The following is a 25,612-nucleotide window of genomic DNA, read 5'->3' as shown; positions in this document are numbered from 1 at the left end:
GAGAATCGAGTGGTATTGACCACTCGTATTCAATTCTATCAGTAGAAAGTAGGAATCCACAATTTTAGTCACATATTTGTATTATATGCCGCCAATAAAAAAATATCTTAAAGGAATTAATTTATTAGATTTTATGTGTTTATTAGATTAGCTAGTTTTTGATTGAAATATAAATATTTTTTAAGTCCTTACCATCGAAAGTCAATCACTACACGGTCGAATGGTGACTTTCAAAAATAGGTATTATTAGGATCATGCGAAAAAAATCGTGACAAATTTTCGTATACGAGTATTTTCGACCACTCGCTTTTAAATTCGAACGTTCGAAATTCAAAAATCGGCCCCCTGGGCAGGGTGCCCAGCGAGCGACCTTGACTTGGTACCTACACCTTTTTGTCGCTAATAATTTTTAATTTGAGAATTTTTTATTGATTGTATTTTGGTTGTTAATAAATTACTAGTTTAAATTAGGAATGGTCAATTAATATGATTTTTTTATTCCGATAACGCGGAGAAAACGCAGCCGCTCACATTTTGTTAGCATTTACACGACATTGCCGCCATCTTGCGGCGAGTAGTTGAACTAATGGTGTGTCTTGCACAGAAATTAGTACTGTATTTAAAATATGACAGATGGCGCACATCTGAAATCGAAAGAAATGCAGTGTACAGACTGAAATATGTAATGTGTTTATGTGATGTGTGCAGGTGTAATGTTTACCAGTTTACGGCGTTTGAACTTTGAAGGGTTTCTGTTTCAGGAGTCTACGTATATGTTTGTATACTTATTACATGTTGTTCTACCGCTAAGCTTGTTTTGATGATGATGATAATTTTTTTTTTTAAATATTATAGGACATTATTACACAAATTGACTAAGCCCCACGGTAAGCTCAAGAAAGCTTGTGTTGTGGGTACTCAGACAACGATATATATAATATACAAATACATAGAAAACAACCATGACTCAGGAACAAATATCTGTGCTCATCACACAAATAAATGCCCTTACTGGGATTCGAACCCAGGACCGCGGCTTCACAGGCAGGGTCACTACCCACTAGGCCAGACCGGTCGTCAAATAATTCAAGTGGTATTTACATGTAGTGATCTCAAGGTGGCGTTTCCACATGTGTCATTAAACGCCATGATTTGGGAGCAGCAGCGCATGTCAACTGTAGAGGGCAGCACCCGTTCATCGCGTCAAGACACTCAAGACATATTTACTGCCAAAAACCCGCTAGGTGGGTTCATTTTGTATTGGAAATGAGGTGCTTGACACTGAAAGTTTAAAGGTGGCAGACGTTCCGATGGTATCCATTACATTGGCGATATTTCTTCAAAATAAAACACACAACTAAGAGAAATTATATATATTTCAATATATTTCTTCACAACATGTATCGCACGGCACCACCTACGCTATATTCGTACAAGATTCAACACAAACAAATCATAATCTAAATCACAATGCCACCAAACTCACACGAATGTGCAAAAAAATAGTTTACGAACCAAGTCCACAGCGGCACACGGTCACAGAATAAATAATAGTACTAGCGTTAGAGTCGTGTTCAGATATTTTTGAGCACCTCGGCCGCTCCGATATATCTGATGGCGACCAACTAGGTATATGTACATTTGGTTCGTAAACTTTTTAAAATTGCACGGAAATGGGCACGTTTGACATAATATTGAATAACATAATGTAACGTTCGTATAATTTTAATTGATATACTTATTGCGATTTATTTTATGTATTTTTATGGGTTTTATTTACTATACAGAAATATAAGTAAAGAAAGAGTGGTAACTCCATACATCAGTCTTCTTACCAAAACGAGAATTATTTCGTAGTCGACATCTAACGTCAAGTAGTGGAACTATCAGTATTGTATGGATGTATGGAGTTACCACACTTTTTTTACTTATAATTCTCTATGGTTTTACTGTGTCTTTAAAAATAACCCTAATAAAACATTATACTCATGTTGTAATGAACGTAACATTAGGTTTAAAAAATAATAATATCACGCGCCCAAAAATCAATAAATAAATATTACTATATTTTTACAAAATAAGCGTAAACTAAGGCTTAATATGCGATGATTTTTGTATGAGTCAAAATATTAATATTAATATGACCCACACATCAAAAACATTAAAAATAATTGTAAAAAAACTAAAAATTATTGACTGGAGATTAGCAAGAATTGATTCACAACTATCATACAAAAAATAATTTGTTTTTTTGCCCCAAATATTATCAAGATATTTTATAGTAGGCCTATGAAATTGAGGTTTCATTATTATTATTAAGTGATTTTATAGCAAGCGAAAATTATGACAACATTTTAATCATAAAATGAGTATAACTTTCTACTAAGTTATGTATTTCAAAACATTTTAAAATCACTTCTTAGAACATAATGACATATCTTGATACTTTTTGTGACCTAAAAATACAATATACATGAGATAGGTATAGTATTTGTTATATTTGTGTTATACAAACCCTTGCTAGATATCTAGAGGGTTAAGCAAATTAGTAATTATTCAAAATATTCACTAGGGACGAATAATCTTGAAATTTCTGTACAGTCAGCAGCAGAAGTTGCTAAGCGGGCGACGTGTTCAAAATTACCTTGACACGCTCTTAGTCAAGATCATTTTGAACACCTCGCCCGCTTAGCAACTATTGATGCTGACTGCACACTAAAAATGTATAACCACGATTTTAAATAAAATAAAAAGAGATGTCACGCACCGCTTTTAAAAGTTTTAAAGAAAACTTTTTTATTGTAGATCGCAGTTTTAATAAAATAAAAATATTCTAGCCTCAATATTTATGACACGAAATTCAAACTCGTTCAAGATTCAGCCTCAAAAATTTAGTTAAATTTAATTCGATTTTTAATCTTACGCCGAAACACTACCACAACTATACCATAGAGAATTTTTAAAATTCTAATTTCATCATAGCAATGACTTCTGAATTATATAATTTTAAGTTCTTACAGTTATAGAAACGCTCCCATTTTTCTTCTAAAAATTACAACTAAATGAGACTGACATATGACATATCGTTCATTTTTTCAATCAAATCTAATAGGCAAGTAATGTTTTATAGTTAGTATTTTCCTTGGGTGGTGAAAACGTTTGTGTTTCACTCGGTATCTAAGTTTGTTTAACCCACGTGCGTTGAAAGCCTCGCAACGCTCAAGATTTAAATTTTAGAATATTTCGCTTGCTCGGGTATCAATATTGCCACGAGAGTAAAACAACAACTTTGCACCCTTGTATAACAAATAACTATTTTCTATTGTTAGTTATTTATCAAGCATAAATAGTCATCTCTAGAATTATGTTAAACCTTTAAATGTGGCTTTCCATCAAAGAAGGGTCCTTATGGTTCATGTGCAATAAGGAACTTTATATCAGAATTTCTGTTGGAATTTCAGATGGAAAGGACCTTATTGTACTCGAATCATAAGGACCCTTCTGTCATAGAAAGCCACATATAATAAAGAAGTCATTGCATTTATAATTTTGCTTCTTTTCTCCTAAACAATAAACATTAGTGCCTCGAACAATACTGTGTTAAATTTAATTTTCTTTCGTCTAATTTTCTTTCACATAATATTTAAAATTACTTTAAATGTAATAAACCTATTATGTGGTGAATCGTTAATGTGGTGTAATATTCAAAATATACTATTAGTAAAATTATTGAATATTATTATAGAAAGTAAAATATTGCTTTTCAAAACTACTACGAGTATATTGTATTAAATATAATTTTTCATATGCCCGTTGGGGCCTCTAATAAGTGCTGTCAATACGGGTAAGTGTGTATGTGGTATAAGTGTGGCTGGCTTTTATACCGGGACCTGTTTACACATTTATTAGTTTAATGAGAGTTCATACTGCCAAATTGCCACGAAACATAAATATAGTTGATCAAACCAAATTTGTCAGTAAATAAGAACAAAAATCTATACTCAGCCTTTTCTTTTGGGTGCTAGTACTAGCGTAAGGCAAAGATAGTATGATTCTCTCTGTCTATGTTTGAAATGAGACAGTCCTTTGAGAAACTATCATCATCATAATCTCCTAGCCGTTTTCGGCCACAGCGACTGCTTTCTACCGCTGAGAGCGTCGCTGGTGCGCTCTCAGGTGACTGACATAGCCGATCTTTGCAGCAAACTGTAGCAAATGTTTGAACTTGCAATAAACATTTATCAATATGTAAATAGGCCTTATTGTGAAGGTTAGCCACACTTATCCACATTAACCTTACGTTAAACGATATATGTGACGTTATCTATGAAAAGGGATCTTATTGTCGATGGCGCTTACGCCATTATTAACGATGCTCCGATATAAATATAATACCACGCGACGCTGTGCGGCGTAAGCGCCATCGACAATAAAGTCCCTTTTCATAGAGAATGCCCCATATTTCATAACTAAACTAAAGAAAACGTTGGAAGCAAAGCAAATAAGAAAACCAAAGTACCGATTATATACTGAGGTATCTTGTTAAGTATTAAATTTTGAAGTGATAATAATATTTTTTAATATATCCGCTAATATTGCGTTAGTAACCATTTTGTTAAATTATACGCGTACGCTAAAGTTGGTGTTGCAATCTTAAAATTTCAAAACCCTACTATAGCTGGTCAACCAAATCTTGTCAGTAAAAAAAGGCGCGAAATTCAAATTTTCTATGGGACGATATCCTTTCGCGCCTACATTTTTCAAATTTGCCGCCTTTTTCTACTGTCAAGATCTGGTTGACCAAGTATATATTTATTATTATCACCTAAATTACATATTAATACATATTGCCATATATTAACTTGTGTATACACATCAGAATGTTTTGGTGTTTCTTTAGAGTTTATTTTTCATTCTTTTAGATGTTATTTATGAAAATGTATATATTTTTAAGTAAATTATGTATTGTGTCTTAAAATCTATAGAAACACCTTTATCTACACAACGCACCGGGTATACACCGACCGGACAGCCGTGCGGTTGGTGCAGACCCGGCCAAAGGGACTAGTTTTCAAAACATTACCATAACATTACGTTTAAATGCACATTTTTTTAAACCAAAATGTCTAAATTTGTCCGCATTTCTGAGATCACATTTGTATGGTTATTGTACTATTTTTGGGATCGATCCACTGGATTTTGATTTTGTATTTTTGCCACCGTACTATTGAGCTACGTATATAACGTAGCAAGACCTTTCATTGCCTGATAAAAATAAAATTTTAACTGAAATAGATGTCATATACGAAAAAAAAGTAAACAATGCCTCCAGTACCCAGAGCCCGTACCATGAGTCACTGACAGTGTCAAAACTGATACAAACGCCATCGAGAACGTAATTTACTTTCTATACATCCCGTTCCGACTAATATGCGAGTACGAGCGAGATGTATAGAAATTAAATTAGGTTCTCGTTGGCGTTTATGTCAGTGCCAAACTGATGGTAGCCGTACAGTAGGCCTAGCACATGATTGGCGACCCGTCTTTTTCTAACTTTATCAAAGAGGGACGGGTAGTCTATCTCGCGGCGAGATACTGTCGCGCGAATCATGTGCTAGCCCCGTAGGGCCGGGATCGAACCAGGGTCCTCTGCATTCGCGGCAGTTGCCTAGACCACTCGGCCACCCGGACACGGCGGCATTGGTCGAATTTTCTCAAATGTATGCAATCTCTTAACAACGACACTGTTAGTGAGGTTCTGCACGTAGGCGCTTTTCGCTATATACGGGTTTTCTCGTGTTATAGGCTACGATCGTAGCGCGTAGCTCGCGTTGGCAGTGAATAGGGAATATTACGCGAAAGTCTGCGTAGGGGGCGCCACTCCTACAATAAGTCACAATCTAAGGGTCTACCGCAAACGAGAGAGTCGAAATTTTGTTATCTAACCTCTCTATCGCACTTGCATATTCGAGTGATAAAGAGGCAGATAGCTGAGTTTCGATTTCGCGTTTCCCGGTAGGCCCTTTGTAAACACGCCTTGATGTATCAATGTCATATTTGATAGTCTGTGAAAACTTGTCAAAAAACAGTTTAAGGTACAGTATGTATAAGTTACTCTATGGTATACTTAAGTCACTAGTGCTGCACTCTGGCGGCAAACCATTGCAGTAATACTCCCTGTTTGTTAGAGGCATACGGCGCCCTCTGGTGTATATTTTTGCCAAGTTTGGTGTCGATCAACTTGTAGCTTCCTTAATCAATTTGCACACTATTGCGATGATGTCATAAAGGTATCAAGCTTTCAATTGACAAGTCTCAAGCTAAAATGAACCGTAAATATATAGAAGTAAGGTTGAATGTCTTAGGAGATATTTCAAAGACTTGTGTCAGAATTAGTGTAGCAATATTAAGTTTAAACTGATTGTTATTTAATTTAAACACTAAGTTTTCTACATATTTTAAAATCGAGTTAAAAACAAATTTTCCTTAAGAAAATGTTGCCTAACCGAGGAAACTTAGTCGCTACGGACGTTTTTATATAATTATAGATTCAGATTTAGAGTATTATGAATACAGTCACGGGTGCATCGTTTTTGTATAAAGTTTTTTCACATAACATTTCGCCTAAAGTAAAGTTTGATATAAAAAGTATATAATAGGCTAATTTCCTACTAGTCAAATCAGCTTCTTTTTTAGAATTGTTAAAAAGATTTGCCAATATAGTATTCATATGAAAACGTGTGTAGTGACGTCACGGTCAAGTCACCTACTTTTTATATTTCAATCAAATTTATTAAATAGATATTGTGTTTAAAAATAACTGCTATCTATGTTTTTCTAATAAGTATTTCTAATAAGTGGTTTTTTATTTCGTACACGGTGTGAAATAATTTATTTTAATGAATGAAATATTAAACTTTCTGTTTTTTAGTTGTTATTATAAGTTATCATATTATATCAAACTTTACATTATATGAAACATTGTACTAATATTAAAAACGTTGATATCCAAATGAATCGCCATGTTAAATGTTCGTATAAAACAGTTATTTATTTTAATTTTGGCTACAGACAGAAAAGGTTCCACCGTCTTAGTTTTCAAGAATAAGGGCTCATTTAGACGATGTGAGAACTCGCATGCGAGTTTCATTACATTGTGGGTTTTGATCGGTCGGTTGAATTGGACATTACCAACAGTCCGCAATGTAACTAAAATTGCATGCGAGTTCGCGCGCCGTCTAAATCAGCCCTAAGGGTCGGTTGTACCGTCAGCATTAAAGAGTTCGCTAAATTTTATTGTATGGAAAGTTTCATAGTAAACCGCCGCGGTGACGTTGATCAGTCTGTCAAGTGCGGATGGTGCAACTGGCACTAAGGGTCGGTTGTACCATAGAGAAATATAATAAGACAATGAGTGCTCACTCCATACATCAGTTAGACTATTAATTTCAGTGTCTACATCTAGCATCGAGTAGCGGAACCATCAGTACTGCTACTTGACAATAGATGTAGCACCGACCGGAAAGTCTTATCTCAACAGCATAAGACTTTCCGGTCGGTGCTACATCTGTTGTCAAGTAGCAGTACTGATAGTTCCGCTACTCGGTGCTAGATGCTAATAGTCTTTTTGGTACTAAAACTGATGTATGGAGTGAGCAATCTATGTATTTTTTTCTCTATGGTTGTACCAAACCATTTGTCACAGTTAAAGAGCTGAATTTTATTGAATAGGAAATGTCATAGTCTACTGCTGAGTGACCTTAGTCAGTGCGTCAACCTGTGATTGGTGCAACCCTAAGGAACCATTTTGCGAAGTTTATACGTACCAAACTACTTTGTCAAACTACATATTTTAACGTAACTACAACGACAATCGTTTCCATTTGGACGAATGCGTATATCATCATTGCGTTTCGTTATATTATCGACCTTAAATCTCAACACATAATGTCGATATTTGAATGGTTTTTCCCTCGGATTTTTACGCCTTTTTATAAATAAGATATATACAAATATGTATGTTCTCGATTAATTTTCTTCAAAGTTTTAATCTTAAATTTGTTTTTTATGATTCTTACACATTTTACTTTTTAAATTGGCTCACATAGACAAACTATAATACATAAAAAATGAGAATGTCACGTGATATAAAAATATCAAAACCATAAAATTACACAATATCTCAGGTTTCAGTTACACTTAAATAATTAAATCATATTTATGTACATAAATTATAAATAATATTGTTAATATCATAGTCTAATAAGACTTATATGCCAGGTCATTAAGATCATAGAAATTTGAACTTAAATCGTAGGAAATAGTTGATTTTGCGTTGTTTGAAAATTGAACGAAACAAAGCAAAAGCCTCTCTGTTCCAATTGAACATGGTTTAAATTACATCGAACTGAATAGGTACTATAGGTAGGACCTTGGGCCTTAGGAGGTTATAATTCCTTTAGACAGACATAATTGTGTATATCATTAATGTGACGTTCTCAGAAGGTACCACTTTGTCGCTTACCATAAAGACGAAATTTGCTTGTATCTTTATACGAACCTGTCAGAGGGTCCTTCCTTATGGTAAGTACCATGGTACCTTTTCATTGAGAACGTCACGTATAATCAAAAACATTACACCATTTTCTTTGATGTATAATACCGATTCATTATTTCGCATTTGCTATCTCGCTCGTCTGTATGTACCTGTACAGACACAAGTAGCCTAACCACGAGTTTTACACGTACATATACGCTAAAGTTTGCGTAACTTACTTTCTATACATCTCGCTCGCATATTAACGCCATCGCCAGTACAAGCGAGATGCATAGAAAGTAAGTTACGCACACGCTAGCGAATATCTCCGTGTCAAACTCGTGGTAAGGCTACATTTCCCTCTATCTCCCTTGACAAATGATGATGTCATTTTGCCGTCAATATATCATTTAATTTGCCATACTTATTAACCTATGAAACTATTAGGCCATTTAGTATTGGCTGAAATTAAATATTACCATAGTCAAATGTTAAATATCACTTTGTTATCTCCCTCTTACAGGTTTACTTGAAAAATAGTCTGTCCTTGTCTGACGCTAATATTGGACTTAAAAATGGGCTATATTGACGCCCTATAGAGATCTATGACTACTTAACATAGCTTTCTATTCCTACTTTTATAACTAACACGGGACGTAACGTCACGTTCGAAACGTCAGACCATAAATAAACGTAAGTCTTACGCGATTAAGTCCCGTGTTAGTTATAAAAGGGTGAGTGAAAATCGTGTCAGTTTAAATCAATATACTTTACGTCACCCTAGGCCCGTAAGTGGGATTTTCTTCCCGCTACGCTCACTTCCTGGCCAAGGCAAGACGTAAAACTTTAAACAAACCACGGGCGGTAATTCGTAAAGCCCCAGATCGCATATTTATGGCCCTCACCTTCGGTTCGGGCCCCAAACACCTGCGATCTGCAGCATTCACGAATTCACCTCCCTAGGTATGTAACTCTTTATTTCATTAAATATGCTTCAAATAATTAGTAATTTTAACGAATCTTACAGTTTATTGCAGTAAAAGACAGGTTCAAATACAATTAAAAAGACATACATACAGTGTCAGGTATGTAATGTACTATTCTATTCCGTTGTCTCGCTCTGGTTTATAGCGGCGTCTCCTTTCTCCACTGGAAAGCGTTGGTTTTGACAGCAGGGTTGGCAGAGCTGGCGCTAGCCGCTAGGGCTACGCCGGTGCGACGAATATTGGCAGCGGCGCTGTCTGTTAGAGAAATACGATATTTAAATATTTAAGCTTCGAAATAAATTAAAAGTGGAAAAATTCACTGTCTTGGGTGGGACTTGAACCCACGACCACTGGATCACTAGTACAGTGCTCTTCCATCTGAGCTACCAAGATCGTACCCAATTCAGCGATTATTTCCACCATATATGAGCCAAGGGAGGCTCATAATAGCATCGTTCGCAGACGTTTCTGCTTAATACAAAATTAATTTAAATATTTATTCAAAGTTTATGCTTATGTGCCTCATCGTGGGGTCGATATTCATATTCATTTTATTTCTAAGAATCATACATTGTCAGTTTTATTAGGGTTCCGTACCCAAAGGGTAAAAAACGGGACCCTATTACTAAGACTTCGCTGTCCGTCTGTCCGTCCGTCCGTCCGTCTGTCACCAGGCTGTATCTCATGAACCGTGATAGCTAGACAGTTGAAATTTTCACAGATGATGTATTTCTGTTGCCGCTATAACAACAAATACTAAAAACAGAATAAAATAAAGATTTAAGTGGGGCTCCCATACAACAAACGTGATTTTTGACCGAAGTTAAGCAACGTCGGGCGGGGTCAGTACTTGGATGGGTGACCGTTTTTTTGCTTGTTTTGCTCTATTTTTTGTTGATGGTGCGGAACCCTCCGTGCGCGAGTCCGACTCGCACTTGGCCGGTTTTATAATTAGGTACATAGGTATGCAAGATCCCTTCCCACATCCCTCCCTTCCTCTCCCCCCCGACGAAAGGCGAAAAAAAAGGCGGCAAATTTGAAAAATCGCGGGTTAGCAACACTAGGTGTCATCTATATCTTATCTGTGGAACTGTTTTGTTTACATTTCATCGTTGTTCGATGTACATTGCTGCTTTTGTTCGTTTCCTAGGGATACCATACTTTAGTTTGCTTTACATTGCTACTGACATATCCAGCTTGACAGACATCACATCAATGTAATACAATTCAATTATTCAATTTAAGCGCCGCTTGCACCATTCCACTAACCCAACCGGTTAAACCCGGAGTTACCATGGTTACCAGTACAATTTAACGGTGGTACAATTTTTCTCTGGTTTAACGCTTTAACCGCTTAACCCCGGGTTAGTGGGGTGGTGCAAGTGGCGCTTAACGGTTACTTACCGAGGCCGTTTCGGACGTTTGCGACGAGCCGCATTGCGGGATTAGTCACGATGCCATTCCTTTTTCCTTTACTGTGAACAAATTATATCATCAATAACATCATTAAAATGACACTGATTTAAACTTTCACGATTTTTACACATTATTAAATTATACAACGGGACTTCACCACACACACTTCTTCTTCCACATGGAATCCAGTCATTAGTAAATGTAAGCGTAAACGAATATCGACAGTCGATAAATCGAATATCGTTAGTGTTGTGTGTCGACAGAGTGACATCCCTAGAGCGCAAAACGTTCAAGCGGATAAACAAGACCAAGTGCGGGTAGTTCGAAAAACTCGCGCGGTTAGACGATGCTGATGTCAACTTAAGCCAGTCTTCTCCGAGACCACGGGGACAACGCCGTCCTCGAAACGTTGGAGGTAAATCTTAAAACTTAGATACGCGATTAAGTTGTATAATTTAATAATCATTAAAATGGTAGAAATAAAGCTATAAAGGTGCATTACATCAGTTGCTTACTCATTACATTTTTCTAAGCGAAGGGATGTTTACAGAAACAACATAACTGATTACACTGGTTGACACCTGAAACGATTAACAATGTTCTTAAAAAAGTGTCAACCGCTCTAAGCAGTTATGTTGTTTTTGTACACATCCCTTCAATTTTGGTTGAACTTTTGTTAATATTTAGACTTTATTTTTTAATTTATCTTTTGAACACTTCTCCCGCTTCGCAACTTCTGCTGCTGACTGTACAATTATACCCACAACTCGAGCTTTAAGCTTGCTCTGAGACTTAGTCGATTTGTGTAAAAATATTCTATTTTATAATTTTTAGGGTTCCGTACCTCAAAAGGAAAAACCGGAACCCTTATAGGATCACTCGTGTGTCTGTCTGTCCGACCATTCTCCCCCTTTATCTCCGAAACTACTGGGTCTAAAATTTTGAAAAATGTTCTTTACCTACAGATGACAGAAAAACCTATTAGTAATGTGCAGTCAAGCGTGAGTCGGACTTAAGAGCCAACAGGAGTGGTCATTTCTCCATACAAACGTACTCGACTGTTTCCTCCGTGGGTTTTGAAGCTAGAGCAATATTTTTTTCAACACAGATTAATATTGTCAATATCTGTGTCGGACCGTTTTGCTTTTTTTGATATTTTTGTTTTTTAAGGCGTTAGAGCCTTTCAAAAATGGCCAAAAGAGGCGTGGTATTCAAAACTGATATCAATTAGCCAAAAAATCAAAACGGTCCGACACAGATAATTTCATAATTATTTGGATTTCCAAATTTGGTTACGATTGGTTAAGTTTTGGAGGAGGAAACAGTCGAGTACGAAACCTCGATTTTTGAGATTTTAACGCAGGATTTTTCGCCTTGTCCTTATCGCACTAGTTTTAGGAGCCGCTTCCGTTAGTGAGACGGGTATATTTACCTAAAATATTTAAACCTCGGCTCCTGTTTCATCTTAATGTACCCTTGGAACGCGAGCCCGACTCGCACTTGGCCGGTTTTTTCAAAAGCTGTTAGGAAGGTGAAACCTTAGATTAGGCGAAGAAAAGTTATGCCAGAGCCACAGATTACCACACCTAGAGCGCACAAACCTTACCAGCAAATTCTATTGTTAGTTATCGTTATCACACACCACATCTGGTTATTATAAGCCAATAGACGTTTATACTGTAACATAAAATCTATAGAATATATTAAGTTAATGTTATTAATACTTTAGCAACTTATTTATAGATTACTTACACATAAATCGGACTTGTTTCTAATAAATTAATGAACCACATTTAATACTATGTAGTAATAAGTGAACCTACGTAACTTATCTACGTATGTAACTTACCTAAGTAACTAACCAACGTAACTTATCTAGGTATGTAACTTAGATAAGTTACGTAAGTATTGAGACGGAATATGACAATATACAGTAGGAGAAATAAAATTATGATTTATGTTAAAATTGCCAACCTGCCTTTTCACTTAATTTTTTTTTCTTAATATAATCTATAGATTTAATTATGGGAACGGTTAAGATGATTTAATATAAGTAATTATTGTTAATAAGCGACTTATAAATAATTTAAACTACTTTTTAATATTATGTGCTCTCTGCCTATGTGAGCCCTTCTTGTGTCTCCCATATTTTAAACCTTGTGCTATTACTTTTAAGGTGCAAAACCCAATGACTCAGAAATTAAACCTCAAACTTATGACACTTTTTTAAGGTGACCTAAACCCAACTGATGATGAGTGGATGATGTCACAGTAAAAGTAATATGCCAGTATTATGATCACGCAAAAACGTTTGAAATAATGACAACACAGTCAGCAAAACATAACATAATACGCAAGTTCAATCATATTTAAATATTTAAATCAATAAGTATTCAATTCAATTCAATAATTAGTTACTTAATGAAAACAACTGAAATCGGCTATGGAATTTTAAATATAGTTTATATAATGCACTGCATTGCTGTAATATTACTTTGAACTTTATATTTGTTTTGCTATGTTATTTTAATTATACATTTATTCCATCCAATAGGTATTATTGGGCACTTGGGCAACTTTTTTATACATAGTAATTTTCCCATAAAAAAAAAAGATTTTTTGCGTTTTAAGATTATAAATTGTATGGAAATGCCATCTGTCAGTGTACCCAAGCTATCTGAAACATGCATAATCTAAATCTTGACATTTAATGCAAATCGATCGTTTTTACGAAATCAAAATACTGGTTATACCACTTCGACTGTGTCGTTACAGTATAAACCTCTCTCGCTCACTCACGTTTTCTTAAATATGCGCCCTCTCGCTCGCCCCAAACTCCCCACTAGCCTGTTGTACGCCTGCCGACTCTTCGACGCTCCACCACTATGTACAAAACTATGCTTTAACCTTTGTCAAAGGCTAAATAGCCTAAACCATCTCTTCTGATCCACTAGAATAGGGTATTTGACTACTAGTCAAATCAGTTTCTTTTTTCGAACTGTCAAAACGATTTTGCTACTATGGAATTTATATGAAACACTAGCATGTGACGTCACGATCAAATAACCTACTCTTTATAGTTTTATACGGGTTTTAAAATAGAAATTGTGTCTAAAAATAACTGCTGTCTACGTTTCTCTATTAATCTTCTGGTGCTTTATTTCATGCATGGTGTAAAATAATTTATTTTAAATACAGTCAAATACCCTATTCTTCTAAGAAACGGCCTTTTCCAATGCCAAAACAAACATACAAAAAAATCAAAAAGGCCATAAATATATTCAAACATTCTTTCTGCCTCACTAAAAATTGTATAGAAAAATGTTTTGAATTTCGAAACAAATATAGGTAAATGTAAAAAATACGACAACCATTTTATTTATTTTATTATAACTGAGTTTCCAAACGTGTTTGAATAGTGGGTAGTTATTTATAGTAAATTATGTTAAGCTAAGTTGTATAATAAAAGCCTTGTACAGTCAGCAGCAGAAGTTGCTAAGCGGGCGAGGTGTTCAAAATTACCTTGACACGCTCTTATTCTCTTAACAATAAAGTCGCGTCAAGATCATTTTGAACACCTCGCCCGCTCAGCAAATTCTGCTGCTGACTGTACCTTAATACAACAAAAGCAATAAACACAGCGGATTACAATGATTAATACACAAGCGACAGATTTTCATAAAAATATTAATAACAAAAAAATCTTCTATTGCGAGTTAGATAAATATCGTCATCTATCCTTATATTACGATATATATCCTCCCAATGGTTGACTGGTAGAGAAACAAGATGGCCTTATATGTGAAAAGTCGTCTAATACCTCATTATATACGAGTACTACCTATATAATATTATATATATATTATTACATACTAGAACAAATTAAATTATTTTCAGAAAATATTTTCAATTCCGCACTAGCGGCTTGGGTCACTTTTTCTGAGTATATGACATTTATTTCAGTTTATATAATGTTATTATTTCATTTTATACCTCACTATTTTTAATGCCTCTTTTAAACTTTATAGCTTTTCTACTATGTATAGCTTTTCTCTTTCGTATAGCTGATAAGCCTTATTAGATTAATTTAATTTTTAACAAGCAGAAACGTCTGCGACCGATGCTATTAAGCTTAGAATAAATTTAAAAGTGGAAAAATTACTGTCTTGGGTGAGACTTGAACTCACGGCCTCTGGAATATCCACAGAACAAGTAGAATGGCGATGCGAGCAGGGTACGTGTCGCCGCCGGTTATGAGCAAACGCTCGCATGCCAGTACTCGCCCGCGCTGACCGAAAAACGTAAACATGCCTTTTGCGCCACAATAACGTTCAGATTAAGAAGCCAGACATCAAATCTGTCTAAAGGAGGCGTATCCATTCACCACGCACACAAGTTTTTACTACCGTTGCGCGAGAAATGTGGAAATGTGGAAGAGGAACGAGCGGCGACACCGGTTCCGATACTAACTGCGCGCGATAGCCGTTCTAACCTCTTTAATATGTTCTGTGGGAATATCGATCCAGAGGCCGTGAGTTCAAGTCTCACCCAAGACAGTAATTTTTTCCACTTTTTATTCTAAGCTTATCAGATTATTCGTTAACTCACCTGTCTCGCTCTTGCGGTGGTTTCGTGTCTCGCCCCAGTATGATGCGCATGTGTGTGTCGCGGTTAAAGTGTGTGTCGGTTGACACGGGCTGGGCTGTCAGGCTTGGCGGCTGAGAACCTGTGAATAACAAAATATTATCATCATATCATCATCATCATGATCATCATCATCATATCAGCCTTTTATCGCCCACTGCTGAGCATAGGCCTCTCTTCGAGTACGCCACTTATCCCGGTCCTGAGCCAATCTCATCCAGAAGTGACCCGCAATCTTCCGAATAAATATTAATATACAAAATGTAATTTAAAACTTTCGCGTTTTGAACACATATTAACTCACATTTATAGACGGGTCTAACGCGAATTTTATTCACATACCTTTATTCACCGACGTTTCGACACAGGTTTCACTGGTCATGGTCGCGGCCTGTGTCGAAACGTCGGTAAATAAAGGTATGTGAATAAAATTCGCGTTAGACCCGTCTATAAATGTGAGTTAATACAAAATGTTATTATTTCAGACCAATGATTTTTAAAACCACAGTATCTGGGAGACCGAGCTTTGCTCGGAAAACGTATAAAAACTCAAAAACGCGCTAGATCGATTTTTCGCCACCGAAAACCCCCATATAGCAAATGTCATCGAAATCGTTAGAGCCGTTTCCGAAGTACATATATACATTTACAAGAATTGCTCGTTTAAACAGACAGACGGACAGAGGTGGAGTGTTAGTAACAGAGTCCCGTTTTTAACGGATCCCTAATAATTCGTGAAACGCTTAAATTTAGCACTGGAAACTCGGAGGTGGCGCCATCTCTTGACAGATTTGTGTACTACACTACTTATTACGGTACCTAGTCATGTTTCTACATCGACACATCGTTAGCGCTATGTAACTCGGAGGCGGCGCCATCTCTTGACAGATTTGTGTACTACACTACTTATTCGTTATTACGGTACCTAGTCATATTTCTACATCGACACATCGTTAGCGCTATGTAACTCGGAGGCGGCGCCATCTCTTGACAGATTTGTGTACTACACTACTTATTAGTTATTACGGTACCTAGTCATATTTCTACATCGACACATCGTTAGCGCGATCTAACTCTGTGGTGGCGCCATCTCTTGACAGATTTGTGTACTACACTACTTATTACGGTACCTAGCCATGTTTCTACATCGACACACCGTTAGCGCGATCTAACTCTGTGGTGGCGCCATCTCTCGACAGATTCATGTACTACGTTCACTTACCTTGTGTGGGTTGTGTGGGGCTACAGATGTCGCTAATAGGACTACGTGGAGGAGAGGCGTACAGCGGACTCATGTTGTCTCTGTCGCACGGGTAGCCGTGCCGCTCGTCGCGTCGTCTGTCTCGCTCGCACGCGTACCCGCGTAGGTCGGCATCTCGTTCGTTGGCTGCGTAACTCCTATGTGAAAAAAATATTATATTTGATAACATAAATTTAACCTCCTAAGCGCCATTTGCACCATCCCACTAACCGTGGGTTAAGCGGTTAAACCGTTAACCTAGTGTCAAATTGTACTGGTAACCATGGCAACTCCAGGTTTAACCGGTTAACCCCGGGTTAGTGAATGGTGCAAGTGGCCCTAAGGCCCACGGTCCTACCTATAGTACCTATTCAGTTCGATGTAATTTAAACCATGTTCAATTGGAACAGAGTCGCTTTTGCTGTTTCGTTCAATTTTCAAAGCAACGCAAAATCAACTCTATTTCCTACAGTTTAGGTTCAAATTTCAGTGGCAAATTTTGGATGTTTCGTTTGTATGGCTGGGCCTTAAGGGGGTATCATACATCATGGTTTTTCTGGAAGAGATCGCTCTATAGCGACAAAACCGGCTGTTCTCTAGCATAGTTTGATGTGTGTGTACTTTTTTTGTATTTTACCTAAGTTTAGAATCCTTTTCGACCGCATGATGTTCGGGTATAACGTTTTCCCTCTCTTTCTCGCGCCTGCTGCGGCCGCAACGTGCGACCTGTTGCGCGAAAGAGAGCGATAGATTCGCTCGGTTCGGCTGTAAAATATAAAAATGTTAGTGAGGTTAAGGTTTTGAGAAGTAAAATCAGTCATTTTTAGGGTTCCGTAGTCAACTAGGAACCCCTATAGTTTCGTCATGTCCGTCTGCTTGTGTGTATGTCTGTCTGTCCGTCATCATCATCATTTCGCAAACGAAGTTGCTACTCAACCCATAGAGAAATAAGTAAACATACAGTGCTCACTCCATACAACAGTTTTGCTACCAAAACGCTTTATATTTTCGTCAAACTCAAACTCAAAATATACTTTATTCATGTAGGCCTAGCAACAAGCACTTATGAATCGGAACATACTTATAAATTATCTTAAGTTAATTATCAGAGCAATTTATTGATGTCATTATTCCATAATAATATTGGATTATTATACAAATCAAATTTAACACAAATTTAAGAATTTCACAAAAGTATCGTCAAACATGAAAAAAATTTTATAATTTGACTTTGACACTAGTCAACTAGCGGATTTATCAGTTATTACTTGACCATTTTGAGCCAGTTTGAGCTATACATCTCGTATCAAGTAGAGGTACTGATAATTCCACTACTTGACGCTAGATGTCGACTACGAAAATAACAGTTTTGGTAACAAAACTGATGTATGGAGTGAGCGCTCTATGCCTACTTATTTCTCTATGGCAACACGTAACCTGTGACGTAATACAACAACTTATATGTATCCATGGAGAATGTATGGAGTGAGCACTCTATGTTTACTATATTTCTCTATGGCAACACGTAACCTGTGACGTAATACAACAACTTATATGTATCCATGGAGAATGTATGGAGTGAGCACTCTATGTTTATTATATTTCTCTATGTCAACACGTAACCTGTGACGTAATACAACAACTTATATGTATCCATGGAGAATGTATGGAGTGAGCACTCTATGTTTACTATACATATTTCTCTATGGCAACACGTAACCTGTGACGTAATACAACAACTTATATGTATCCATGGAGAATGTATGGAGTGAGCACTCTATGTTTATTATATTTCTCTATGTCAACACGTAACCTGTGACGTAATACAACAACTTATATGTATCCATGGAGAATGTATGGAGTGAGCACTCTATGTTTACTATACATATTTCTCTATGGCAACACGTAACCTGTGACGTAATACAACTACTTATATGTATCCATGGAGAATGTATTGAGTGAGCACTCTATGTTTATTATATTTCTCTATGTCAACACGTAACCTGTGACGTAATACAACAACTTATATGTATCCATGGAGAATGTATGGAGTGAGCACTCTATGTTTACTATACATATTTCTCTATGGCAACACGTAACCTGTGACGTAATACAACAACATATGTATCCATGGAGAATGTATGGAGTGAGCACTCTATGTTTACTATATTTCTCTATGGCAACACGTAACCTGTGACGTAATACAACAACTTATATGTATCCATGGAGAATGTATGGAGTGAGCACTCTATGTTTACTATATTTCTCTATGGCAACACGTAACCTGTGACGTAATACAACAACTTATATGTATCCATGGAGAATGTATGGAGTGAGCACTCTACGTTTACTATATTTCTCTATGGCAACACGTAACCTGTGACGTAATACAACAACTTATATGTATCCATGGAGAATGTATGGAGTGAGCACTCTATGTTTACTATATTTCTCTATGGCAACACGTAACCTGTGACGTAATACAACAACTTATATGTATCCATGGAGAATGTATGGAGTGAGCACTCTATGTTTACTATATTTCTCTATGGCAACACGTAACCTGTGACGTAATACAACAACTTATATGTATCCATGGAGAATGTATGGAGTGAGCACTCTATGTTTACTATATTTCTCTATGGCAACACGTAACCTGTGACGTAATACAACCACTTATATGTATCCATGGAGAATGTATGGAGTGAGCACTCTACGTTTACTATATTTCTCTATGGCAACACGTAACCTGTGACGTAATACAACAACTTATATGTATCCATGGAGAATGTATGGAGTGAGCACGCTATGTTTACTATATTTCTCTATGGCAACACGTAACCTGTGACGTAATACAACAACTTATATGTATCCATGGAGAATGTATGGAGTGAGCACTCTACGTTTACTATATTTCTCTATGGCAACACGTAACCTGTGACGTAATACAACAACTTATATGTATCCATGGAGAATGTATGGAGTGAGCACTCTATGCCTACTTATTCCTCTATGTCCGTGCCTACCTTTTCGTGATGTGTTAGGTCGGGAGGAGGTTCGTGGTCTCTCGCGGAACCGGCGGAAGATTTCGTTGAATTGCTGTGTGTACTGCGGCGCTTATATTCCGGAGAATCTTCTGTAAAATCAATGTTTGAAATGGAAATGTTTTATCCTCGCGCCGCCCAATGTACATTAGGGTGGGTCATTTTTACTTTTTTTTTATTTATTAGGGGGCACAGTTAAAAAAAGGTGCCATTTGGTAATCAATTATTGCACGTATTTTTATTTTATTTTTAGCTTTAATTTTACTGCCTCCGGATTTAAGTTAAAATTCTTGTTAAATGTATGGACATTGTGAAAAAAAAATGTTTCTTTTTGAGTACTTTTTTATTTATTTATGGCTCTGAACCTTTACCATGCTATTTCGCTAATAATGGTATAACTTTTTAGCTAAAGTTTGAATAAAGAGACGATACATAAATATACTCCGCAGACCATACAAAATATAACAATATTTATATGAAAACTTTGAAATGGATCCGGAGGCAGAAAATGAATTTCGATTACAGAATAATTTGAAACACTGTTTATTGGCATTATTACGCAACTTTTTGTAACTGTGCCCGAAGGATAACTAATACTTTTCTTTTTCTCCATACATAAGTGACCCACCCTAATGTACATTAGGATGTACACTCAGTTTCGATGGAATATCAACCTTAATTAAAAGCAAAGTAGGTAGCATTTCATTTGTCTCGTAAAATTTTCGGAAATTCAACCTAATTGAAAATACAACAAGATTCTAACTTCCTTGGCTATAAATTTTGTACGGTGGTCGGCATGAGGCACAGACAAGACATCCTCAGACTGAGTATAGTAGCGCTACCCCCTCTGCCACAAATATAAGGTAGTTTTACTCCATTCTCGAGTCAAAGTGTCTTTGTGTGACGTCCGTGTGTTTCAACGGACCAATCACGGCACGGGACTCGCTCACCTCGTCCCCCGCACCCCAGTATTTTTGGCAGCATCGGTTTCATCAAATAATTGCTCTAAACTCCGTCTACAGGATTCCTAGTCTATGGCATGAGGTTAATATAGCTGGTCAACCAAATCTTGTCAGTAAAAAAAGGCGCGAAATTCAAATTTTCTATGGGACGATACTTAGGTCATACTGAAAATTCCTGGACTGGCCACTTAGAAAAAATAAGTTTTCTCATATATCAGAATCCATAAACTTTCAGTATGACCCACGTATCCCTTCGCACCTACATTTTTCAAATTTGCCGCCTTCTTCTACTGTCAAGATCTGGTTGACCAAGTATATATGATTATGTAAACTTACTGGAGTTGTGTTCGGGCAGCAGCGCGGGCGCAGCACGTTCGAGTAGACGGCCGATATGCGCGTGACCCGCGCGCCACGCCACCGTGGCCGGCGTGCGGCCTGGACAAGAATTAATTCATTCAGGCCGGGAAATTAGGGATTGCCGGCTAGATACATACTAATAAAAATGAAAAAGTTGTGGTTATTAGACTCCTGATGTAGTTAGAACTGAATACTTTGTATATATATATATATATATATATATATATTATTTATATATAGATTATGTGTTTATGTAGTTAGTAAACAGCGGTATGTTTATGTATACGTATATGTATGTGTATATAGGTTTATATATGTATAAGTATGTTTATAGTTTATGCGTATTTATGAGTAGGTAGTACTGGTTTTCTCTTTATTTATTGCTCTCGGCTTTCTTTATGTGTATCCAAAATTCTCATATTGCTATTTGTCCATATTAAATTGTCTTTCACCTGTTAGTGTTTGATCCTTTCGCATTTTCTCAAAGGTTAGCTGGAAGAGATCCCTTTTAGGGATAAGTTCGCCTTTGTACATAACATTCTTATTTTTGTTTTGTTTTTGTCCGTTTTATGTAAACCTGTTTATGTGCAATAAAGTGACATACATCCATACAATATTATAAATGCGAAAGTGTGTTTGTCTGTCTGTCTGTCTGTTACCTTTTCATGCTTAAACCACTGACGGATTAATTTAAATTTGGCATAGAGATAGTTTGAGTCCCGGGGAAGGACGTAGGATAGTTTTTGTGTCGGAAGTCATCCCTAAAGAGGGTGACAACGGGGTGGAAATTTGTGTGGGGAATCGTTAAAAATAAGACATGACCTAATACAGACCTAAGTGATGACATGTACCTAATACAAAAAATTGAATGTAATTAATTTTTCTATTGACCTGTATTTCATTTTTATTTTTATTTGACGATCATTATGAGATATCCATGCTTACTGTATTGACAATGTTTTTTCATTTTATATTATTTGACATTGTTTTTATTAATTAATTGATTGTAATGGTTTATTAAATTGTGTATTGCTTGACATTTGTATAATTATAATCAATTGTTATTTTGACGATCATAATATAAATTCGTATAGATTAGTGTAAAATAATTTATATTGTAATTTCATATTATGAAATAAATAAATCTAAATCTAATGCTACCCAAATTACTAACTCCACGTAGACGAAGTCGCGGGCAAAAGCTAGATATACCATAACACAAGCCTTCTTGAGCTTACTGTGGGACTTAGTCAATCTGTGTAAGAACTTCCTATATTATTTATTTAATTAGATTATAACCCGCTCCTTAGGGTGCTATTCCACCTGTCCAATTTCTTTGTCCCTAATTCTGCTTAATGAGAGAGTGCGATGCAATGACATTAGACAAAGATATCGGACAAATGGAATACAACCCTAAGACTCATATCATAGCTTCAACATTTCCGCAGATGCATGACAAGATGCATTTTGTACATAGATGGTAGGATCCTAATAGATGTGCCATACGCGTGCGTCCGTGAGGGACAAAACATACGCAATGCGACGTTATGATTGGTTGAATTTATTTGTTGCCCATAATCCATAATAATTTATGGTAGGGAATAAAAAAATGTGAGACTGTGACAAGGACAAACAATACCATCGCGTTCGCTGCTACTCCTACTGAAATATACATAAGACTATCCCGTTCGGTCATTCCCCCCACCCCTCATGCCTGATCCAGTTAAAATACTAAATTCAAACATCAAACATCAAACGTCAACATTTATTCAGCAAATAGGCCACAAGGGCACTTTTACACGTCAACATGGAATTTACATACAGCAAAAAAAAAAACACATCTACAATTATAAAATACAACTTTCTAAGCCGCAAATATAAAATCAAACTAAAGTATTACATAGAGATGTATAAAGTCTCTAAATGTCGAATTACGCTAAACGTAAACGAAACGCTATAACAATAGTATTGAAAAAAAAAGAACACAAAGATACAAAACTATAATCTGCAATTATTTAGAGATGATGAGAATTCATGATTTTGTATCTCTCACCGCAATGGTCGGCTTGCATTGGGTCCGCCCCGTGCTGCAGCAACCATAATACGCACTCTTCGTGGCCCTCCTGAGCTGCGATACCTGAAACAGCCATTTTAATTTTAACATAAGCAGGCGTGACTCACTCCGCGATTTCGTCGCGTCGCTACAAGTACCTACAAGTACATGCGGCCCACACCAATTTTGGTGTCTAGCCATAGCAGGTGCCGCGCACCGCTACGGAACAGACGCCTCGCGCTTGCTGGCTAGGTGGCCCTAGCGGTCATTGCTGTCATAATAGACGCGTTTTGTTAAAGAGTGAATCTTCTGTACCTAGTAATATTATTTATTCTGTGACATAAGGAACACAATCTCCATGTATCAAAAAGTGACCGTCAAAAATCTTAAATAGGTGGCGCCACAATACTTAGAATATTTGGTATAAAAAAACCGGCTAAGTGCGAGTCGGACTCGCGTTCTAAGGGTTCCGTACATTAAATCCGACTCACAACACTCACCTCCCCCAACCGGTTTTCTCGGCGCGCGCGCAGCGTGCGACGCGGCGTGCCGCAGTACGCGATACACGGCCGTCGTGAACGCTGCTCGCACTGTTAGTGCTTGAGAAAGGAGACCTAGGCTCTCCGAAACATGTCGCGCGAGTGACTTAAAACAATTGAGTCTAAACCGTAAAATTATTCAATCAAAGTAAAGAATATTCTTGTGAACTCGATAATTATATGTATTTTCTTTTTCTATCCAGTTTATTTTTAATGGAGAAGTAATCGCAAGGTCACAAAGCCACTATTTTACCTAGCGGGGTAGCGCCTTGTGTGCAAACAGCGGCTGTGTCCGCGCCGTGTGCAAGCAGAGCCGCCAGCACGGCGCCGCGGCCGCGCCACGCCGCTGCATGTAAGGCCGTACGTCCACATCTGTCACGACCATCTACGTCAGCGCCGCCTGAAATCATAAAAAATCATTAGAAAAATATACACCACGTATTAGCTATTTAGACTAATAATAGGCTGTGACAGACGGACAGACAGACAGACGAGTGATCCTATTAGGGTTCCGTTTTTTCCTTTTGAGGTACGGAACCCTAAAAACAACGGGTTGCACTCAAGGGAGTGCCGGCAGAAGTGAAAACTCTATTGCAAAATGTCTGCAGCACTATGTATAATTGAGGTTAACGCCATCTAGCGTTATTTTGTCGCATTACTTGAAACCCCTAAGCACATCACTGTTAGTACTCGAGTTATATTAATACCAGTTAGAGCGAAACTCACTAGATGGCATTTAAATCAATAAAGAAAAACTCAATGACATTGAAGTAACAGTTTTTCGATCAGGTCACGTGTCCGTCTTACGTCTTACGGTCACGTGACACCTGTTACGAGTTTAACATTTTTTCCCCATCACAAAAAGTGCACAGCGCCGCTAAAGAAGTTTTCACTTCAAAAAAAATGATTGACGTAATACACGACACAGCTATTGATAGATTAGCCAACGAAATAACATCACACCTTTACAATGTTTACTCTGTTGTTTCTGTTGTGTGTAAACTTGTATACTTGTTTCATGCATACCTAATAAAACTTAACCTTTTGGACGCCAATGACCGATATATCCTCACCGTAGGTTCAACGCCAAAGACCGATTAATCGGTCACAGACCACAGAGCAACATAGACCTATGTGCATATTCATAAAGTTTAATTTGAGTTTTGACACTTCAATGACGTGGCGTCTGAGTGACAGCTTTTATGTTTGACACGGCGTCGAAAAGGTTAAGGAAAGATGAAAAAATCTGCTAATTGGAACCGTGCGCGTTGGAGGGTCTGCCATCTTGTGGCCTGAATCGGAAACATAAACATGTACATTGCCAAAGCAAGTGCTGCCATCTACCGTTCTCGTACGTTTTCTGTAGGTTCTGCCATCTTGTGGGCTACATCGGAAGCATAAACTTCACATTTACGCCTCGCGCCAAAAATCTGACGGCTCCTGTGCTGCCCCCTATAGTTCATGCGCTACAGTGCTGCCCCCTATAGTTGTTATTGCGTACTAACCGACTTTTATGAGTAAGTTGACCATGTCGACGTGCCCTTGCCACGCGGACACGTGTAAAGGAGTCCGACCCTGTAATGAAATAACGCAAATTAGAATTATACTAGTAAGTACACAATAAAGTCGCGTCAAGATCATTTTGAACACTTTGCCCGCTTAGCAACTATTGCTGCTGACTGTACATTATTTTTTGTGTGAGTTACACTAAATTTTTTATAGTATTTTAAATATTTTTGTAGCTCATGAAACAACGACATCTATTGGCAAATATCGACACTAACCTCTAGCTAGGTAAATAGTATCGACAGACGATCTCTCGTACCATCGTAACG

The 25,612-nt window shown here is 37.1% G+C and overlaps 1 protein-coding gene across 1 annotated transcript in view; it reads right to left on the bottom strand.

Moving 5' to 3' along the window:
* Nucleotides 1-9,649: 9,649 nt before the first annotated feature.
* Nucleotides 9,650-25,612, bottom strand: part of LOC134660498 (ankyrin repeat domain-containing protein 50) — a 99,736-nt gene continuing 83,773 nt past the window's right edge. The window contains exons 33-44 of the mRNA XM_063516268.1: nt 25,283-25,352; nt 24,031-24,177; nt 23,239-23,322; nt 21,165-21,263; nt 19,849-19,955; nt 17,460-17,587; nt 16,805-16,980; nt 15,547-15,664; nt 14,145-14,153; nt 13,738-13,803; nt 10,927-10,997; nt 9,650-9,777 (exon numbers count right to left, since the gene is read on the bottom strand). Of these exons, the coding sequence (XP_063372338.1) occupies nt 9,662-9,777; nt 10,927-10,997; nt 13,738-13,803; nt 14,145-14,153; nt 15,547-15,664; nt 16,805-16,980; nt 17,460-17,587; nt 19,849-19,955; nt 21,165-21,263; nt 23,239-23,322; nt 24,031-24,177; nt 25,283-25,352 (1,191 nt within the window). The 3' untranslated portion in view covers nt 9,650-9,661. The remainder of the gene's footprint in view (nt 9,778-10,926; nt 10,998-13,737; nt 13,804-14,144; nt 14,154-15,546; nt 15,665-16,804; nt 16,981-17,459; nt 17,588-19,848; nt 19,956-21,164; nt 21,264-23,238; nt 23,323-24,030; nt 24,178-25,282; nt 25,353-25,612) is intronic.

This window comes from Cydia amplana, chromosome 27, assembly GCF_948474715.1.
Source record: "Cydia amplana chromosome 27, ilCydAmpl1.1, whole genome shotgun sequence".
NCBI classification, from domain to species: domain Eukaryota; kingdom Metazoa; phylum Arthropoda; class Insecta; order Lepidoptera; family Tortricidae; genus Cydia; species Cydia amplana.
Note: the sequence above shows the minus strand (reverse complement) of the source record. Positions and strands in the feature narration are given on the sequence as shown.